The following is a 15,298-nucleotide window of genomic DNA, read 5'->3' as shown; positions in this document are numbered from 1 at the left end:
CATTCAGTTGAAAGAAGTATCTAAAATGAGCAATAATTCTATCAAAGGTAGAAAGTAAGGAAGTTTCACTTTGGATCAGATGATGACAAACAAGGAGAAATGACTGAAAGGTAGTTATAAACTCTGAAAAAAGAGACCATATTTTAGAATCAGTGATGGCCAAGTTGGGGATTGTTGGATAACTGGGTCTTGTACCTACTATTTTAAAAACGAGATAGTAGTTGAAAGTTCAGAGCAAATTTTTGTGATCAAAATATGGAAGAAAAGGGAATGGCATCTGTAGAGACTTGGAAAACCAAAAATAGTTCTATTAGACCAGAGTTTAAATGGCATTGCAAGGTAGACCTTATAAAGGAATTTCAAGTATAAAAAGAGATATATCAGTGATAGAGACAGAGCTGGGAGAATAGTTAAGAAAGCCAAAGACTTGATTGAGCTGAGGCTTCAAAAACTTAAAACAACCAAAAGGGCCTTTAAAATTATTTTGGGAACATGAAGAACAAGAAAGTGATACGTCTACCTAAGGCAAATGCTGATTTGCTTATAGACAACAGAAACTGTTAAGGTATTATCTTGCTATACTATTTTTCAAGACAAGTGGTACTCTTTCATTTGGAAGGATAGAAAATACATTTGAATTGAGAATATTAAAAAAGAACACGAATTAAAAATATTAAAAAATAAATACAGAGAGAAGAATAGAAAAGGAGGTGGAAGAAAGGGAATACATATTAATTTCATCATCTTTTTAGTTGATAGTAAGACACTGAGGTTTAAATATACTTGGTTATATAGGTGACCACCAAAAAACAAAAAAAGGGACTAAACTAGTACTAAAATAAAAAATAGCAAAACCACCCCCCTCCCAATAATAGTAATAAATAGAAAATTAGAAAGGCATTAAAAATTGAATATGTGGTATTACATTGGTGCTCCAAAACATTTGTGTTAAAAAAGAAAAATCCCTACAAACCTTAGACTGGTTAATTTCTGGAGAAATTCTTTGATGGTCTGAAATCTCTTGAACATTGATCACAAAGAGCAACATGGATTGGAGGACAAAGACTTGCCAGAATAACACCATTTCCTGTTTTTGAGATAGAAGAGGGAAATTTTGTAACTATTTGGGTTGTAGTAAGGCATATGACTGTTTTTCATTTAATCCATGTGAATTTGGAGCAAATTTTGGCTTGATCGGCTGAAACACCCAGATTGTCCAATAGCCAATCATAGCTATATAAATTAAATTAAAAATTAAAGCAATTAAGTAAAATAGAAAATTCAGTTGTTCATCGACTGAGTGGACAACGCAGATATAGAATATTTTTGTATCACATAAAGTTCTATTGGACAGTGCTGCCCTTGAGATTCTAATTCTGTAGTTATGGGGTGCTCTAGATTTATCAGTGTCTCTAGAGATGACCTACAGTAGTTCCCCCTTATGTGTGGTATTGCTTTATGCCGTTTGTTACCCATCGTCCTAAAATATTAAATGGAAAATTCCAGATATAAACAATTCATAAAGTTTAAATTGTCTGCTATTCTGAGTAGTATGATGAAGTTTCGAGCAGTCCCACTCCATTTCGCCCAGGGATGTGAATCATGCCTTTGTCTAGTGTGTCATGCTATATGCGCTGCCCTCCCGTTAGTCACTTTGGAGCCATTTCAGTCATCAGACCGACTGTTGTGGGATTGCAGTGCTTCTGTTCAAGTAACTGTTATTTTACTTAATAATGGTCCCAAAGCACAGCACTATGGATGCTGGGCCAGAGTTGTGATGCTGGAAATTCCAGTGTGCCAAAGAGAAGCCGTAAAGTGCTTCCTTGAAGTGAAAGGGTGAGTAGATCATAATGAGATCTTTTGAGAGACAGAAAGAGAGAGACCACATTCATATAACTTTTCTTATAGTATATGGTTATAATTGCTCTGTTTTATTATTGTTGTTAATCTCTTACTGTGCCTAATTAATAAATTAAACTTTATCACAGGTATGTATGTATGGGGAAAATCATAGTATATATAGGGTTTGGTACTATCCACGATTTCAGGCATCCACTGGGTGTCTTAGAACATATCTTGGGACTACTGTATATAGTTAGCCAGGGACTACTTCACTATTTGAGTGACTCTTCTGGTTGTACCTCCTCTTATTTCCGCATGGAACCCTTTGTTGCAACCAGCCTGTTTGTTGGTGCTCTGTGAAAATCCCTTACAAATAGTTTCCCTTTGGCTCCCCTTCTTCCCTTCGTTTTTGCTTCTACCTGCCTTTGTAGATACAGTTCGCTGGTTGTTTTGTCAGCACTGCCTAATGGAGTACTGACTTTCTTGAGTTGTGTGCTGCCCCTCGCAGCCTCATGCCTGAGGTACATGAAGTTAGCACGATCCTGTTTCAGGGGTGTACCTGATTGGTACGGGGAATAGATTTTCCTTTAACTGACCTTGGTTCAGGAATGGGTTTATAACCCAAATGTCATGTGAGGAGGGAAAGTCGGTTAGTAGGAAATTAGGAAGAGTTTCCTCACTGCTGAGAGACCCCTAGGAAGAGAAAACTTGTCTTCCAAACATTTTGTATAGATGTGATGCCTAGCATTGCTAGAGCCATTTTCCTGTCAGCTGGTGGATAAAGCCACCATCAAGGTTATGAGAGCCATGAGATGGAATAAACTGAATCCTTACATTCTTGAGCTGCTGAACAGACCAGCCCTGAAGTCTGCCCTTCTTCTGTATTTATTGTACAATGACAATAACTTTTCTTATTTATCAATTTTGAAATGTGTTTCTATTATTTGCAGTTAAAAGCATCTTAATTATCCTTCAAAATTTAACCCGTCTTTACTTCTGAGAGTACTTTCAGACAATTTTTGTTTCACATTTCTTTTTCAAAATACTTTTAGAATATGGCATTCAAACATGACTTCTTTGGTTCTATTCAATTACAGTCCTTAAACCGTTTGATTCTTAGTCTTGTTTTTTGAGCTTCCAAAGAACTTGCAATTAAGTTGAACAAACATCAAAGTACCTTGTATATAGTCAGTCAAATATCTCTTTTCCCCTTGCTTTCCTAAACTTGTGACCACATATACGGTATGGACTTATGGAAACATTTATTTGTGTGACAAAGTAGACTTAACTAAATTGATTTAAGTCTTTAAGGTGTTGTTTTTTTTAAAATTATAGTTGAAGCCTTTCAAGGTTTTTGAAATAAAGACTTTGTTTTCTAGCTGTCACCACTGACTGAAGAAGAGAAAACTGCGGCACAGCAATTAAAATCTCACATGTCAGACTTATGAAGAAATGGACTTGCAAAAAGGAACTCTATAAAAATAGAGATCAACTCCAGAGAGATTTAAGGAAGATGTCTTGTTAGCACCTGATGTCTAGAGGTCAAGTGTGGTGAAGGAGGAGATTTGGCCTACGTGACCAAGTAGTGATGCCTTTCACAAGAGAGGGGACTATAAGAAGGGCAGATACATGAATAAATTTCAGTCAAAAGGATGGAATGGGAATAAAGGGATTTAAAATATATATGCACACACACTTAGTTTTGTAATTTCAGACAAGGATCTCTAACACTGTTTTCATCTGTTTTTGTATAATCGGGATAACCTACGAGTAGATGTCCTGTCCTGGCATTAAAAGAATGTTCATGTGCTATCAGCCAGTCGAATGTGAATGAGCATGCTTTGGAAAATAAAGGATAGAAAAAATATTTGTATTATACATGTATAGAATTTCCTATTTTTGAACACGTTGACTGTCGATGTGGTCACATTGTAGGTGAGATTGGATGTGACCTGTAGTCTCCCATAACACTGAACCTTTGTAATAAGCTGGTTCTCCTGTGACAGCCTCACTTTTACTTTTTTCCTATTCCTTCTGCCTGCTAATGTTGAGCAGCATGACTCTACATTCAAATGCTATTTTAGACTGTCCCTGTTATATTTCAATACCTTTGTTCTCCAGCCTATATTACTGTAATTATTCATTCTATATGAAAGCTAAGAAATTGCAATCAAAAGAGCACTGGCAATTGCTTCTTACCAGTTTTCTGTGTGTGTGTGTGTGTGTGTGTGTGTGTGTGTTTCCCCATTTGTTTTTAAATAACTTGACAATAAGGTAATTGTCCAAAGTAGGGACAGATCTTGATACAAATGTTAACCCTTGATGTTAATCACAGGGTTGTTTATAATAGCAATACACACACGTCTGGCTAATGGCAGGTAAACAGGAGAGCAAATCATGGTGTATCTGTGCAATAAGAAGTCAAGTAGCCAATAAATTATTAATGTTCTGGGAAATGCTGAAGCTAAATGGGAGAGAGGGGAAGCAGATATTGCAGTTTTGTAGTTAAGAGTGGGCTTTGATGTGGCAGTGGATTGCAATGGGCTACCGTGTGTGGCCAGCAGCCAGCGTGAGCGGCCGTCCAGATGCCGGCGACTGATCTGCCTCGCCAGAGAAGAGCGCAATGATGGTGCCAACTTGGGCCAGTGAAGCAACGTCCTCCACTAGATTGAAGAACAAAACGACAGCAACTTGTCTGTTCCCCTTTCCCCAATTCCCCAGCACTGTTCCCATCCCCCCAATTCCCCAATAAAAATCTTTAAAAAAAAAAAGAAAAAGAGTGGGCTTTGACGTCACACCTGAGATGTAAATAGCAGGTTTAAGTTCTAGCTGAGTGACTGAGCAAATCACTTAACTTCTATGTGCCAGGATGGTTGGAAGCGCGACATAATATTTGGGTTCAATATTTAATCCTTCAATAAAGTATATTTCCATATACATAATAAAAGTGAGGCATTGAAAAGACTAGGAAAAATGCATCAAATGTTATGTAGGTTATAGAATTATTTAATATAATTAAAAATTTTGTTATGAGTATTTGTCCATTGACAAACTTAAACAATAGTTAACAGGGTTGGGAGAGTTATCTGCAGTTAAAGTTGTTCTGTGTAGTTTGAATATTTCAAGAACAGAAAGCCCCTTTTTTAAATTACAGAAAAATAAGTCACACCATAGTAACATTAATTTCTTCAATACTCAGGCAATTAACATTAAGGAAGTTCCTGTCCATAAATAATTTTTGGTGAAACCATTTTTCAGTCACAGGTTAATCTTTCTATATTATCTTTGTGGCTCACGTAGTTAAAATTATGTTGCCTACTACTTCTAAATGAAAATCCAAATGCCTTGATATTCAAGAACTTTCTAGGATATTGTTGTTTCTCTACATCTGCATTCTAGGTTAGGTTAAGTGTAATAGTTTGCAACAAACTAGAAAGAAAAAAAATAAATTCAAATTAAGAATTTGATGGACACCCTTTGTCTCAATTCCTGCGCATATTTGAATAGCTATGTTATGCTAGAAAATTGTAGAAAGCAGTCACCAATATTGGAAAGTTGAATACAGCTGAGACCCTTTGGTACCTCCCATAGTCCCCAATAGAGACAGCGTACCTCAAGTGGAAAGAAATGCAAAGTGAGGTGAGGTGTGCGTCTAACGTCTACATGTGTGGTTCTGACCTCCCACCCCCGAGATGATAAACTACACTGCTCTCGCCTTGACAATCTGGAGCTTTGCTTCGATAGATGCAACGGAAGTCTTAAAAATCTGAGCTTCCTCCCAGAGAAAGGACTGCTGCAAACAGCAGGAACCCTCTGCAACAGTTTCTCAAAGGGCGGGCCACAGCAGCCTAATTGCTGAGAGTGGTTGTTAAAAGCGCGGATTTCGTGGAACCCCACCTTAGAATCACGAAGTCTAAATACCTAGGGGTGTGTCTCCGGAGTTCGCGTTTTCTACAAGCATTCCCTGTGGCACCACCACTCTGGCGCGCAAAAGTTTGAGATCAGTGGAGCACCGCCTCTCCTGAGGGGCGGGGCGCAGCCAAGCGCCAAGTTTTCTGCTGCCTGCGCTAGCCTGGGGTCGAAGGCACGCAACCACGCTGCAACGAGATTCCAAATCTCGTGTGCGCCCCCGCACCGCGGGAACTAGGTGCCAGCCTCCCTTCGCAGTTCCCCTAACGCAGCGTCCGGCGCGCATGCGCGCCAGCGTCTTCCCGCGCCGCCGCGCCTCCAGCTGCCCTGGTTACCGTTGGTGTTTGTGAATTCCCTGCAGCGCCTGCCTCGCTGGAGACCAGTGCCGCGGGGCTTCAGCCGCGGTTCGAGACGCGCGCGCCCGCCATCGTCACGTGGGCCGAGGCTGCCTCGCGGTCGCTGGCGGGCGGCTGAGTCGGGAGGAAGGATCTGCGGCCACCGCTCGCCCTCCCACTGCGCCCTAGGGCGGGCGCGCGGATAAAAATGGCGAAGTGGGGGTAGCTGGTGCCGAACCCGAAGCCATGGGGCGCGCAGGTGGGGCGGTCTTCGGAGCCCCCTGAAGTGGGCGCCGGGCGGTTCTCCGCAGCGATCTGACCTGGCGACCTCGGGCCGGCGCCTAATAGGTCAGATCACGGACTTTGCCAGTCGCCGGGGGCTCCGCCGAGAGTCAGAGGCAATGGATGAACAAAGCGTGGAGGTGAGGGTGGTTGAGGAGGGTGGTGGTTAGTCTCCCCCACCACCCGCTGAGAGTTCTTTAATCGGGACGCCTCGCCCTAGTCCTGTCTTTGATAGGGCATCCTACCCCACTGCTGCCGCTGCAGAGAGGACTGGCCAGGTGCGAAGGACGCTGTGTTCTGCAGCCCTCCAGGTGCCTGCGCCCTGACCGTTCCCGCAGTCAGGTGGTACCTGCCCTGGCGCTTTCTGGTTGTCTTGGCACTGGTACTAATCCCCACGGGGTATTTGCAAACTACAGCCTGTGCAGAGCAAAACTGCAAATTCATTAGATGGACGTGCCCTGCCACTTGCAGTCAGTTTTTGCTAGGTGATGCGCGGATCCAAATCTCCCTCCGAATGGGTGGTTATTCCTCCCAGAGTACATTTTGCAGACTTCTGCCCTTCCTAGATTGAATGAGGGTGTATGTACTCTTACTATCTTATTTGGCTGTAGCTAGCTAGAGAAAAGAACCTACCTCCCTATTCCTCTGTCTCTCTATTTTTTCTTTTTTATATTTGAGCCTTGTAAGCTGTGATTTCAGATGGTTGGGATGTTTACGTAAAGGCTAGGAATATTTAAAAAAGGTTGATTATTGGGCATAATTATATAATAATTGCCAAATTTTGAACATTCCAAATACTAAAATACTAAATCCTTGCTTCTTCTTAAGGGCAACTATATTACTGGGCATTCCACTTGAAACTAGTTCACCCAATGGTCTTATTGTCCAGCCGTCAGCGTCTGCACCTCACAGGTTCTTTGGCCCTGCAGTTATGGTTAGGTTCATGAATAATATTCTCCTTAATTCCTCATGTGAAGATATTGTAAAGATTTGATAATTTTACCTTTTAGGAGAGTTTAATTCTCCTGGAATGGAGTAAAAAAATAAATGTAAGTACTGTAAAAATAAAATATATAATAATCTACATTTAGTTGTATCTTGTCAGTTACTTCCTAAATTGATTCATCTGAGGCTTGCAAAGATAATACTGTTTCTTCTATTTACATAATTTATTTTTTCTTTCCCAAAACATTGGTAGAGCTGCTGCCAAAATTCTCATTAGGGCCAGAATCCCAGGCTCAAAGAAGTAACTAGGTGGTTGCAGCATTGGGGAAAAAATTCGAATTTCTGGATCCTGGATTAGTTTCTTTCTTGATCAAAGTATTAATACACTGCTGTTAGGATACGTATTTTTTTAAAACTTTTTTTTTTTTAATTATAAAGGTAACTCATTCCCCTTGGGGAATTATGGGAAAGGTTAGAAATTCATATTGTTAATTTAATCATACAGTCTGCCCCTTTTTCCTTACTGTTATACATCACAAGCATTTTTTTCTGTATCATTAAATAAATCAAGAAATATTTGTAGTGACTGTGTCATAATCTATGTTAACTGCCATAATTTAATATTTGGACATTTGGGCTATAGCCAGATTCTTGCAGTTATAATTAATGCTTCACTGAAAAGATTTGTACATAAGTCTTTCTTTGCATTTCATATCCTTTCCTTAGAATGGAACCATTGTGAAGCTTAGAAAAAAGGAAGCACTTTTTGCAGGAGATGTTCTAAGGTACCCTGGACCTTGACTAACCAAGTCCTGATATGGAATATAGTTAAAACTGAGTTATCAGCCAAAAATAAATGTCAATGTCAAGTAAATTATTTTAAGCAATTATTTTTACTCTTGATTCAGTAGCCTAACCTGGTTTACCTTGCATCTTTCATTATTTTCAGAGCATTGCTGAGGTTTTCCGATGTTTCATTTGTATGGAGAAATTGCGGGATGCTCGCCTGTGTCCTCATTGCTCCAAGCTTTGTTGTTTCAGCTGTATCAGGGTAAGTTGTATGATTTTACATGCATTTAGTACAAAAATTAACTGTTTCCTTTATCTTTTCCTTATTTTACATTTTGTGCCCTTTTAAAAAAATGTTTCAAATGAATGTTCCTTATTAGGGAGACCATCAATGTATATTGCTTAATATTATGGAGATGAATAACCATCAAGTAATAACTTCCATGAAATGCCAGGAAACCAAAGCTGACTAATTTTAGTATATTCACATTAAACCACTGTATATATTTAACAAGTACTTACAAAGCGCTTGCCTGTGTTGTGTTTGGGGTTGAGGGATACAAAATAAATGACTAAATGACTAAGTGCCTGCCCTGAAGGAGCTTAAATTTAATTGAGAGAATGGCCTTTGTGCTTATATTGAAGAGTGTGTCATAAAGAGGCATAAAATGCTGTGAGACTCAGGGAGGGAGAGTTTATACTTGTTTGATAGGTAAGAGGGAAAAAAAGCTAGTAATGGGTTCAAAGGCAAAGAATAAAATCTTATTATCTTCTAAGAGACCTTAGAGATGAATATAATCCAGTGGCTTTAAAACTTGAAATCAGGTGAACCCCTCAAACAAAGGATGCTTAACGTATAAAACAGAACTTACTTTGGTTGTGTATGGGGATTCACTGGCACATCTACAGACCACAGTTGAAAACTGCCCTGCCCTTATTACTCTTAGTAGGTGTAATTACCCTTTACTGAGAAAATCAAAGCCATCTAACATGCTCTTCACTTTAGAATTTCTCTGTGGTTCCTTATTTCTACCTAAGGAAGATAAAAATATCCCTTTGTGAAGAGTAATAGTTCTGACATGTAAATCATTTGCTTCCAGTCACACAGCTCGTAAATGATGGAGCTGAACTTGTTGAACCCAGGAAGTCTGGCTCTAGAACCTGTGTTCTTTGCCACTACACTATGTGCAGGAGACCTGAGTTATAAAGCATGCTAGTTCTCCCACTTATAAGCTGAGACTCAGTCTTTCTTAGCTTTGTTTCCTCAGCTCTAGAAAGTGGATAACAAGATCTTCATAGGATGGTTGTGGGATTACATGAAATAAGCTAAAAAGTAATTTAGAAAGTATAAAGTACTACCCTTATAAGGTGTTATATTATTCTACTGTTAAAATAGCAACTGATACACATACCTTTATTTATGTTTTATAAATGGTGAAACTGAAGCTAGAGACATTAAGTAATTGGCCCCTGTCACTAGTTAAGTGGTAGAGTCTGGATGTGGACTCAGACCTTTTGATGAAGGTTCAGTATACATACATATGACCTCTGATTATTACCTTATATCTCACTGATTCTTCATTTCATTGTTACATTGTCTTCCTCCTGCTCCTTAAAGGCATATATTTCTTAAATATTGCTGCTGGAATTCTCTTCTCAGGTTTCTGGGGAAATTTCCTCTACTTTAGGAAATTTGCTTTACTCTTGCAGGTTTTTAAGTATCATCTCTGTGTGTATGGCTCCTAAATCTATTCTTTCAGTGTTGACCTATAAATATCTTATCTGATTGTCCTTCCAGCATCTTGAACTTTTTTCCAGATTAAATTTTTCCTGTTATTTTCTCATATGGACTCTTTAACTACTTTCTTTTTGTTCTGTTATGCCAGTCACTCAACCTTGAAATCTCTTACACTAATAATTTTTAAGTCCTGTCAATTAACCACTATTCTTTCTGTCTCTATGAATGTGCTTGTCTAAGTACCTCATATAAATGCAATCATATAAGATTTGTCCTTTTGTGTTTATTTCTTGGCTCGCTTATTTCATTGGGGTATATTTCTGTCCAGTACCAAATTGTTTTGATTACTGTAGCTTTGTAGTGAAATTTGAAATCAGGAAATTCAAGATTGTTTTGGCTGTTTGGTGTCCGTTCAGATTGGTTATCTTTTTTTCCTCTCTCTTTTTTTTTTTGCTCTTTAGTCTTTGTTCATTTGAGGTCCCTTGAGGTTCTATTTGAATTTTAGATTGAGTTTTTCTACTTCTCTAAAAAGGATCATTGGGTTTTTGATAGGAATTGCATTAATTCTGTAGATTGCTTTGGGTCGTATTTCCATCTTAACAATATTAAATCTTTCTATCCGTAAATAAGGGATGTCTTTCATTTATTTAGGACTTCTTTACTTTCTTTCACCAGTGTTTTGTAGTTTTCCATGTACAAACCTTTCAACTCCTTGATTGAATTTTTTCCTAGGTATTTTACTCTTTTTGATGCTATTTTCAATGTATTTTCTTCATTTCCTCTTTGGATTCTTTGCTTGTATATAGCAATGCAAGTGTTTTTTGTACATTGATTTTTGTATCCTGGAACTTTGGTGAATTTATTAGCTTTAATAGTTTTTTTGTGAAATTTTTAGGGTTTTCTACATTTAAGATTATATCATTGCAAACAAATAATTTTACTACTTTTCCATTTTGGGTGCTTTTTATTTATTTTTCTTGCTTAATTGCTATGGCTAAAATTTTCAGTATTATGTTAACTGGAAGTGTTGAAAGTGGGTGTCCTTGTCTTTTCCCTGAGCTTAAGGGGAAAATTTTCAGCCTTTAACCATTGAATATGATGTTTGCTATGGTTTTTTTAAATATGGGCTTTATCAAATCGAGGAAGTTTCCTTCTATTCCTATTTCTTAAGTTGTATTTATCATGAAAGGATATTAGATTTTGTCAGATGCCTTTTCTGTATCGAGATTATCATGTGTTGTTTTCCCTTTGTTTTATTAATGTGATGTATTACACTGAATAATTTTTGTATGTTGAACTATCCTTGCATTCCAGGAATAAATCCAGCTTGGTCATGTTGTAAAATCAAGGAATCTTGAGCTCAGTCACTTGTCTAGTATCAACGTGGTTAGTAAGTGCCGGAGCTAGGAATCAGACTGAGGTCTGAATGGTATCTAAAACTTGTGATTCTTCCATTTAATGAAGGAGAGAAACTAATTCTTCAATTAAATGTGGAGGAATTGCTATAAAGATGTTTCTTTAATATTATTTTCACTTAATATTGTTTACTGTTTTTTACCGTTGGTTTTGATTTGAAAAAAAAACATTGTTTTTCTCAAAGTATTAAAATTATATTGATTTTTTTGATTAAGTTAGATCATAGAATACAAGGTAAAAATGCCACATATATGCAGAAAAGGGAAAGGCTACTAGCCTGGGATAGGCAGGAACATCTCACGGACATAATCAATGGATGTTCCCATGTGACAGCACATTGAGGGAGGGACTGTATAAGCAAATCCACAAACACGATGCCAAGAGTGTTATACATTGCAGCAGTAAGCCTGTTCGGAAGGGAGGAGTATATGAAAAATTATGGACTAGTCACTTCCTATCATGGTCCCAAACTTGATAGAGCTTATAGTCTATCAAAGGAGGGGAGACCAACAAATAAGTCAGTATAATAAAGTGTTATAAGCAAAATGAAGGGGGAAGTATAGGTTGCTGTGGTAGAGCATGGCAGTGGTATCTAAAATAGCCTGTAGAGTGTCATGGAAAGCTTTCTGGAGGAAGTGACATATAAATTGAAATCTAAAGGATGAGTAGGAATAACTCAGTTGAAGAGAGGTGTTGACATATATCCGGGGCAGAGAGAGACCAGACACGTTTAAAGGCTTAACCTTGCTGGGTCCCCTAGGGTGAGGTAGAAGAGGAGGTTAGGGAGGTGTGGGGTGAGATCAGCCCTGGAGGGGTGCTATGACTTCAGCAGAGCATTGTTTTGGGGAAGAAACCTGACCCAAATCTTGTTTGCCAAGGGACGGAAGAAATACTTTTCAAGGTTATTAAGAATGGAGGAATCCTTTTCCATCTATTTTCTTTTTCTTTCAGCTTTATTTATTGCGATCAAGTACCTTTCTCCCCATTGTCTTTCATCTTTTATTGTCCTTTTCAGTTTCCTTGGGAATTTTATTTCTCGATTAATTATTTGACATTAGATAAAAGCTTATGTTGTTTTATAGAAGTACAAATGGAAAAAACAGAAGTATCAGATACTGGGAAAACATAGGTATTGAATTACATAAATACTCATTTACCTCTGAATCTGTTTACCAGTCTATTAAAACATAAAATATTTAACCATAAAGCTATTGTTTTTGGAAAGGTATTCAGAAAGTCTAAGCATCTCCTTTGTATATGGTGTAAAACTCCTCCCTATCCAGTAATAATTAAAACTATTAAATTAATAGAATTGGAGGTTTAGTAGAGACATTATTTTCTTGTAAAACCTTTTTATAATTATGAGGAAAACAAGTTATATAGATGTTTAAGTTCTTAACTGTAGAACTCTTTGAAGACATAAAAGAGGTTTTGCTACATTGCTTATTCATATTTTAGGTCTAATTTGTATATACTTCAAAATTAGTTTGCTTTTCTAAAAAGAAAACTAATAGTAACTTAAATTTCCTCAGGGATTTTATGATAGGTTAGTTAGAAATAAATCACTGTAGTTTATTTTTGGAGATGGCAATGACAATATCATTATTTTTGTGAGGATTACCCACATCTTCTCTGTAAAATCCAGATAGTCCTAGAATCACTTTCTTTCCTATGAGAGAATAGCTTCTTAACTATTTTGAAATTAGTTCTGTCCCTTTGAAATTTTGTCCAGGTCACGATAATGAGAGGGAGACAGTAGATTGCTTCTTATTTCTATAAGTATCTCTATAATTAATGCAGGCACTAGAGAGTTAAACTCATTAAATTTGATATATAAGTATTCAATATGTACAAATTGCAGTAATGGTGTTTCTGCAATCAAAAATCTAATTTCTTTTTGCCTCCTTAGCGCTGGCTGACAGAGCAGAGGGCTCAGTGTCCTCATTGTCGGTAAGTGTTTTGTTATGATTATTTGTGAATTGGGAAAATAATGTGATGCAGTCAGAGTGTGCCCTAGTACTCATAAAATTCTTTCTGCAATCTGCTGCTGCATCTCTCCTGTTTATGAATACAGTTGAAAAGAAAACAAGTAATCTGTCTTGATATAGCAGTGCAAACTAATTTATCTGACTTAGAATTATGTAGAATGCATTCCATTGTTTACCTTCTTTTAGAAGATTATTGTGTAGCTTCTTAACTTAAACTTTTTGTAATTAAAAAAATTAAAAAAGGTTTCTGGTTCAAGAAATCCAGATAGACTGGATTATATATAAAAATAACAAGTGTGATTCTGTTATTCCCCACCTAATGTTTTCATGAAACAGCACTTTCAGAACAAACTGTTAGGTTTGGTATCTACTCCCCTAAACATTTTTCTGGGTGTATACTGATGTATACATACAAATTTTTTCTTAAAAGACAGATGTTATACTGTTTTGCTATTTGCTTTTTTTTCGTGTAAAATATGGTAGCACCTTTGTTGATGGTGTGTAGACATTTAAAAAACGTTTGAATCCGTTATGTGACTGTACATTGGTTTATTTATGTTTATATTGAGAAACATTTAGATTGTTTCCACTTTTGTTTATTTCAAACAATGATGCCAGATTGCACTGAAGGAAATGTTTTTACCATTTTACATTCTTAAGAAAAGACATGAAAGTGCCTTTTCCTCATATTCCTGCCAGCACTGTATATTAACAATTATCATTTTTTTTATCATTCTACTAAGTGAAAAATGGTATCTTGTTTTTAATATGCTTTTTTAAAAACAATTGAAATAGAGCATCTTTAGAAATATTTTTAGCCATTTATATTTCTTTTTGTTCTAAACTATTCACATCGCTAACCCATTTTTCTTCATTTATTAACTTTTTTCATATTAACTTCTAAGTAGACTTACGCTATCAAATAGAACTTTCTGAAATGATAGAAATATTCTATAGCTTTGCCATCCAATTTGTTAGCCACTAGCTACATGTGGCAATTGAGCACTTGAAATATGTCTGGTGTGATTGTGTAATGAAATTTTATTATTTTTAATTTTAATTAATTTGAATTTGAGTAGTCACATGTGGCTATTGGCTATCATTTTGGACAGTACAGCTTTAGGCGAGGAATTAAGAAATCAGCCTGTACTCTGAATTGCCAGTGTTTTTTTTTTTTTTTGTAAATCATACATTAATGTAAAAATAAGTTACAAAACATACTTTTCATTGTGTCTTTGTTATTATTTTAATAGTAATATGGAATGAATGAATTGTGAGCTCTATTTTGAGGAATGTGTTTATTTTTTCTTGATAATTTTGTTCCAGATTTATTGAGATAATGACAAAATTGTCAGGTATTTCAAGGGCACAATGAGATAATGTGATATATGTATACACTGTGAAAGGATTCCCTGCGACAGGGTTAATTAACACATCCAGCACTTCACATATTTACCATTGGAATGTGTTTATTTTAGGAAATAATGTCAAATCTCTGAGTTAGAATATATGTGTGTATCTTTTCTCCAGGGCTCCACTCCAGCTACGAGAACTAGTCAACTGTCGTTGGGCAGAAGAAGTAACGCAGCAGCTTGATACTCTTCAACTCTGTAGTCTCACCAAACATGAAGAAAACGAAAAGGACAAGTACGTCCTCAAGTTCTGTGTTCAAGTATTTCATAGAGTTTACCATATGCTCTTAGTGAAACTATTTGAAAGTTTTAGTTTCATAGATGAACACTTAGGTATTTTTGTTTGGCTTAGTGTGGGTATCACTATTTGGAAAAGATCCTTCTAACTCTTGATTGGCTTCTTTTATTAGAACCTTTCATAAAAGAAGTGAACTGCAACAGTCTGTTAATCTGCTAATCTCTCTTCTGTGCCTCTTGATGCCTACTGGCTCCCCCTGGGTTTGCTAAAGATGCATATAGGCCATTGATTAAGAATTGTTCAGGGCCGGCTGAGTGGCTCAGTTGGTTAAGAGCTCACTCAAAGGTTTGAGCTCTGAGCAACAGCGGTTTGAGTCCGGCCCGAGCTGAGCTGCCGCTGAGCTG

The 15,298-nt window shown here is 37.1% G+C and overlaps 2 protein-coding genes across 5 annotated transcripts in view; both read left to right on the top strand.

Annotated features, from left to right (window-relative positions):
- SKA2 (spindle and kinetochore associated complex subunit 2) overlaps positions 1-4,020 on the top strand; it is a 31,940-nt gene extending 27,920 nt beyond the window's left edge. The window contains exon 4 of the mRNA XM_019636586.1: positions 3,222-4,020. Coding sequence (XP_019492131.1) covers positions 3,222-3,290 — 69 coding nt within the window. The 3' untranslated portion in view covers positions 3,291-4,020. The remainder of the gene's footprint in view (positions 1-3,221) is intronic.
- A 2,005-nt stretch (positions 4,021-6,025) lies between these two features.
- TRIM37 (tripartite motif containing 37) overlaps positions 6,026-15,298 on the top strand; it is a 123,570-nt gene continuing 114,297 nt past the window's right edge. For 2 of the 4 annotated variants that reach the window (XM_019636707.1, XM_019636708.1), the window contains exons 1-4: positions 6,029-6,508; positions 8,263-8,364; positions 13,166-13,206; positions 14,775-14,891. In XM_019636707.1, coding sequence (XP_019492252.1) covers positions 6,488-6,508; positions 8,263-8,364; positions 13,166-13,206; positions 14,775-14,891 — 281 coding nt within the window. In that variant the 5' untranslated portion in view covers positions 6,029-6,487. Of the gene's footprint in view, positions 6,509-8,262; positions 8,365-13,165; positions 13,207-14,774; positions 14,892-15,298 lie in introns of all 4 variants that reach the window. The other 2 variants (XM_019636709.1, XM_019636710.1) reach the window with 2 other exon arrangements.

Source organism: Hipposideros armiger, unplaced genomic scaffold (assembly GCF_001890085.2).
Source record: "Hipposideros armiger isolate ML-2016 unplaced genomic scaffold, ASM189008v1 scaffold_29, whole genome shotgun sequence".
Classification (NCBI taxonomy): domain Eukaryota; kingdom Metazoa; phylum Chordata; class Mammalia; order Chiroptera; family Hipposideridae; genus Hipposideros; species Hipposideros armiger.
The sequence above is the reverse complement of the archived record's forward strand: the minus strand, read 5'-3'. Positions and strand labels throughout refer to the sequence as shown.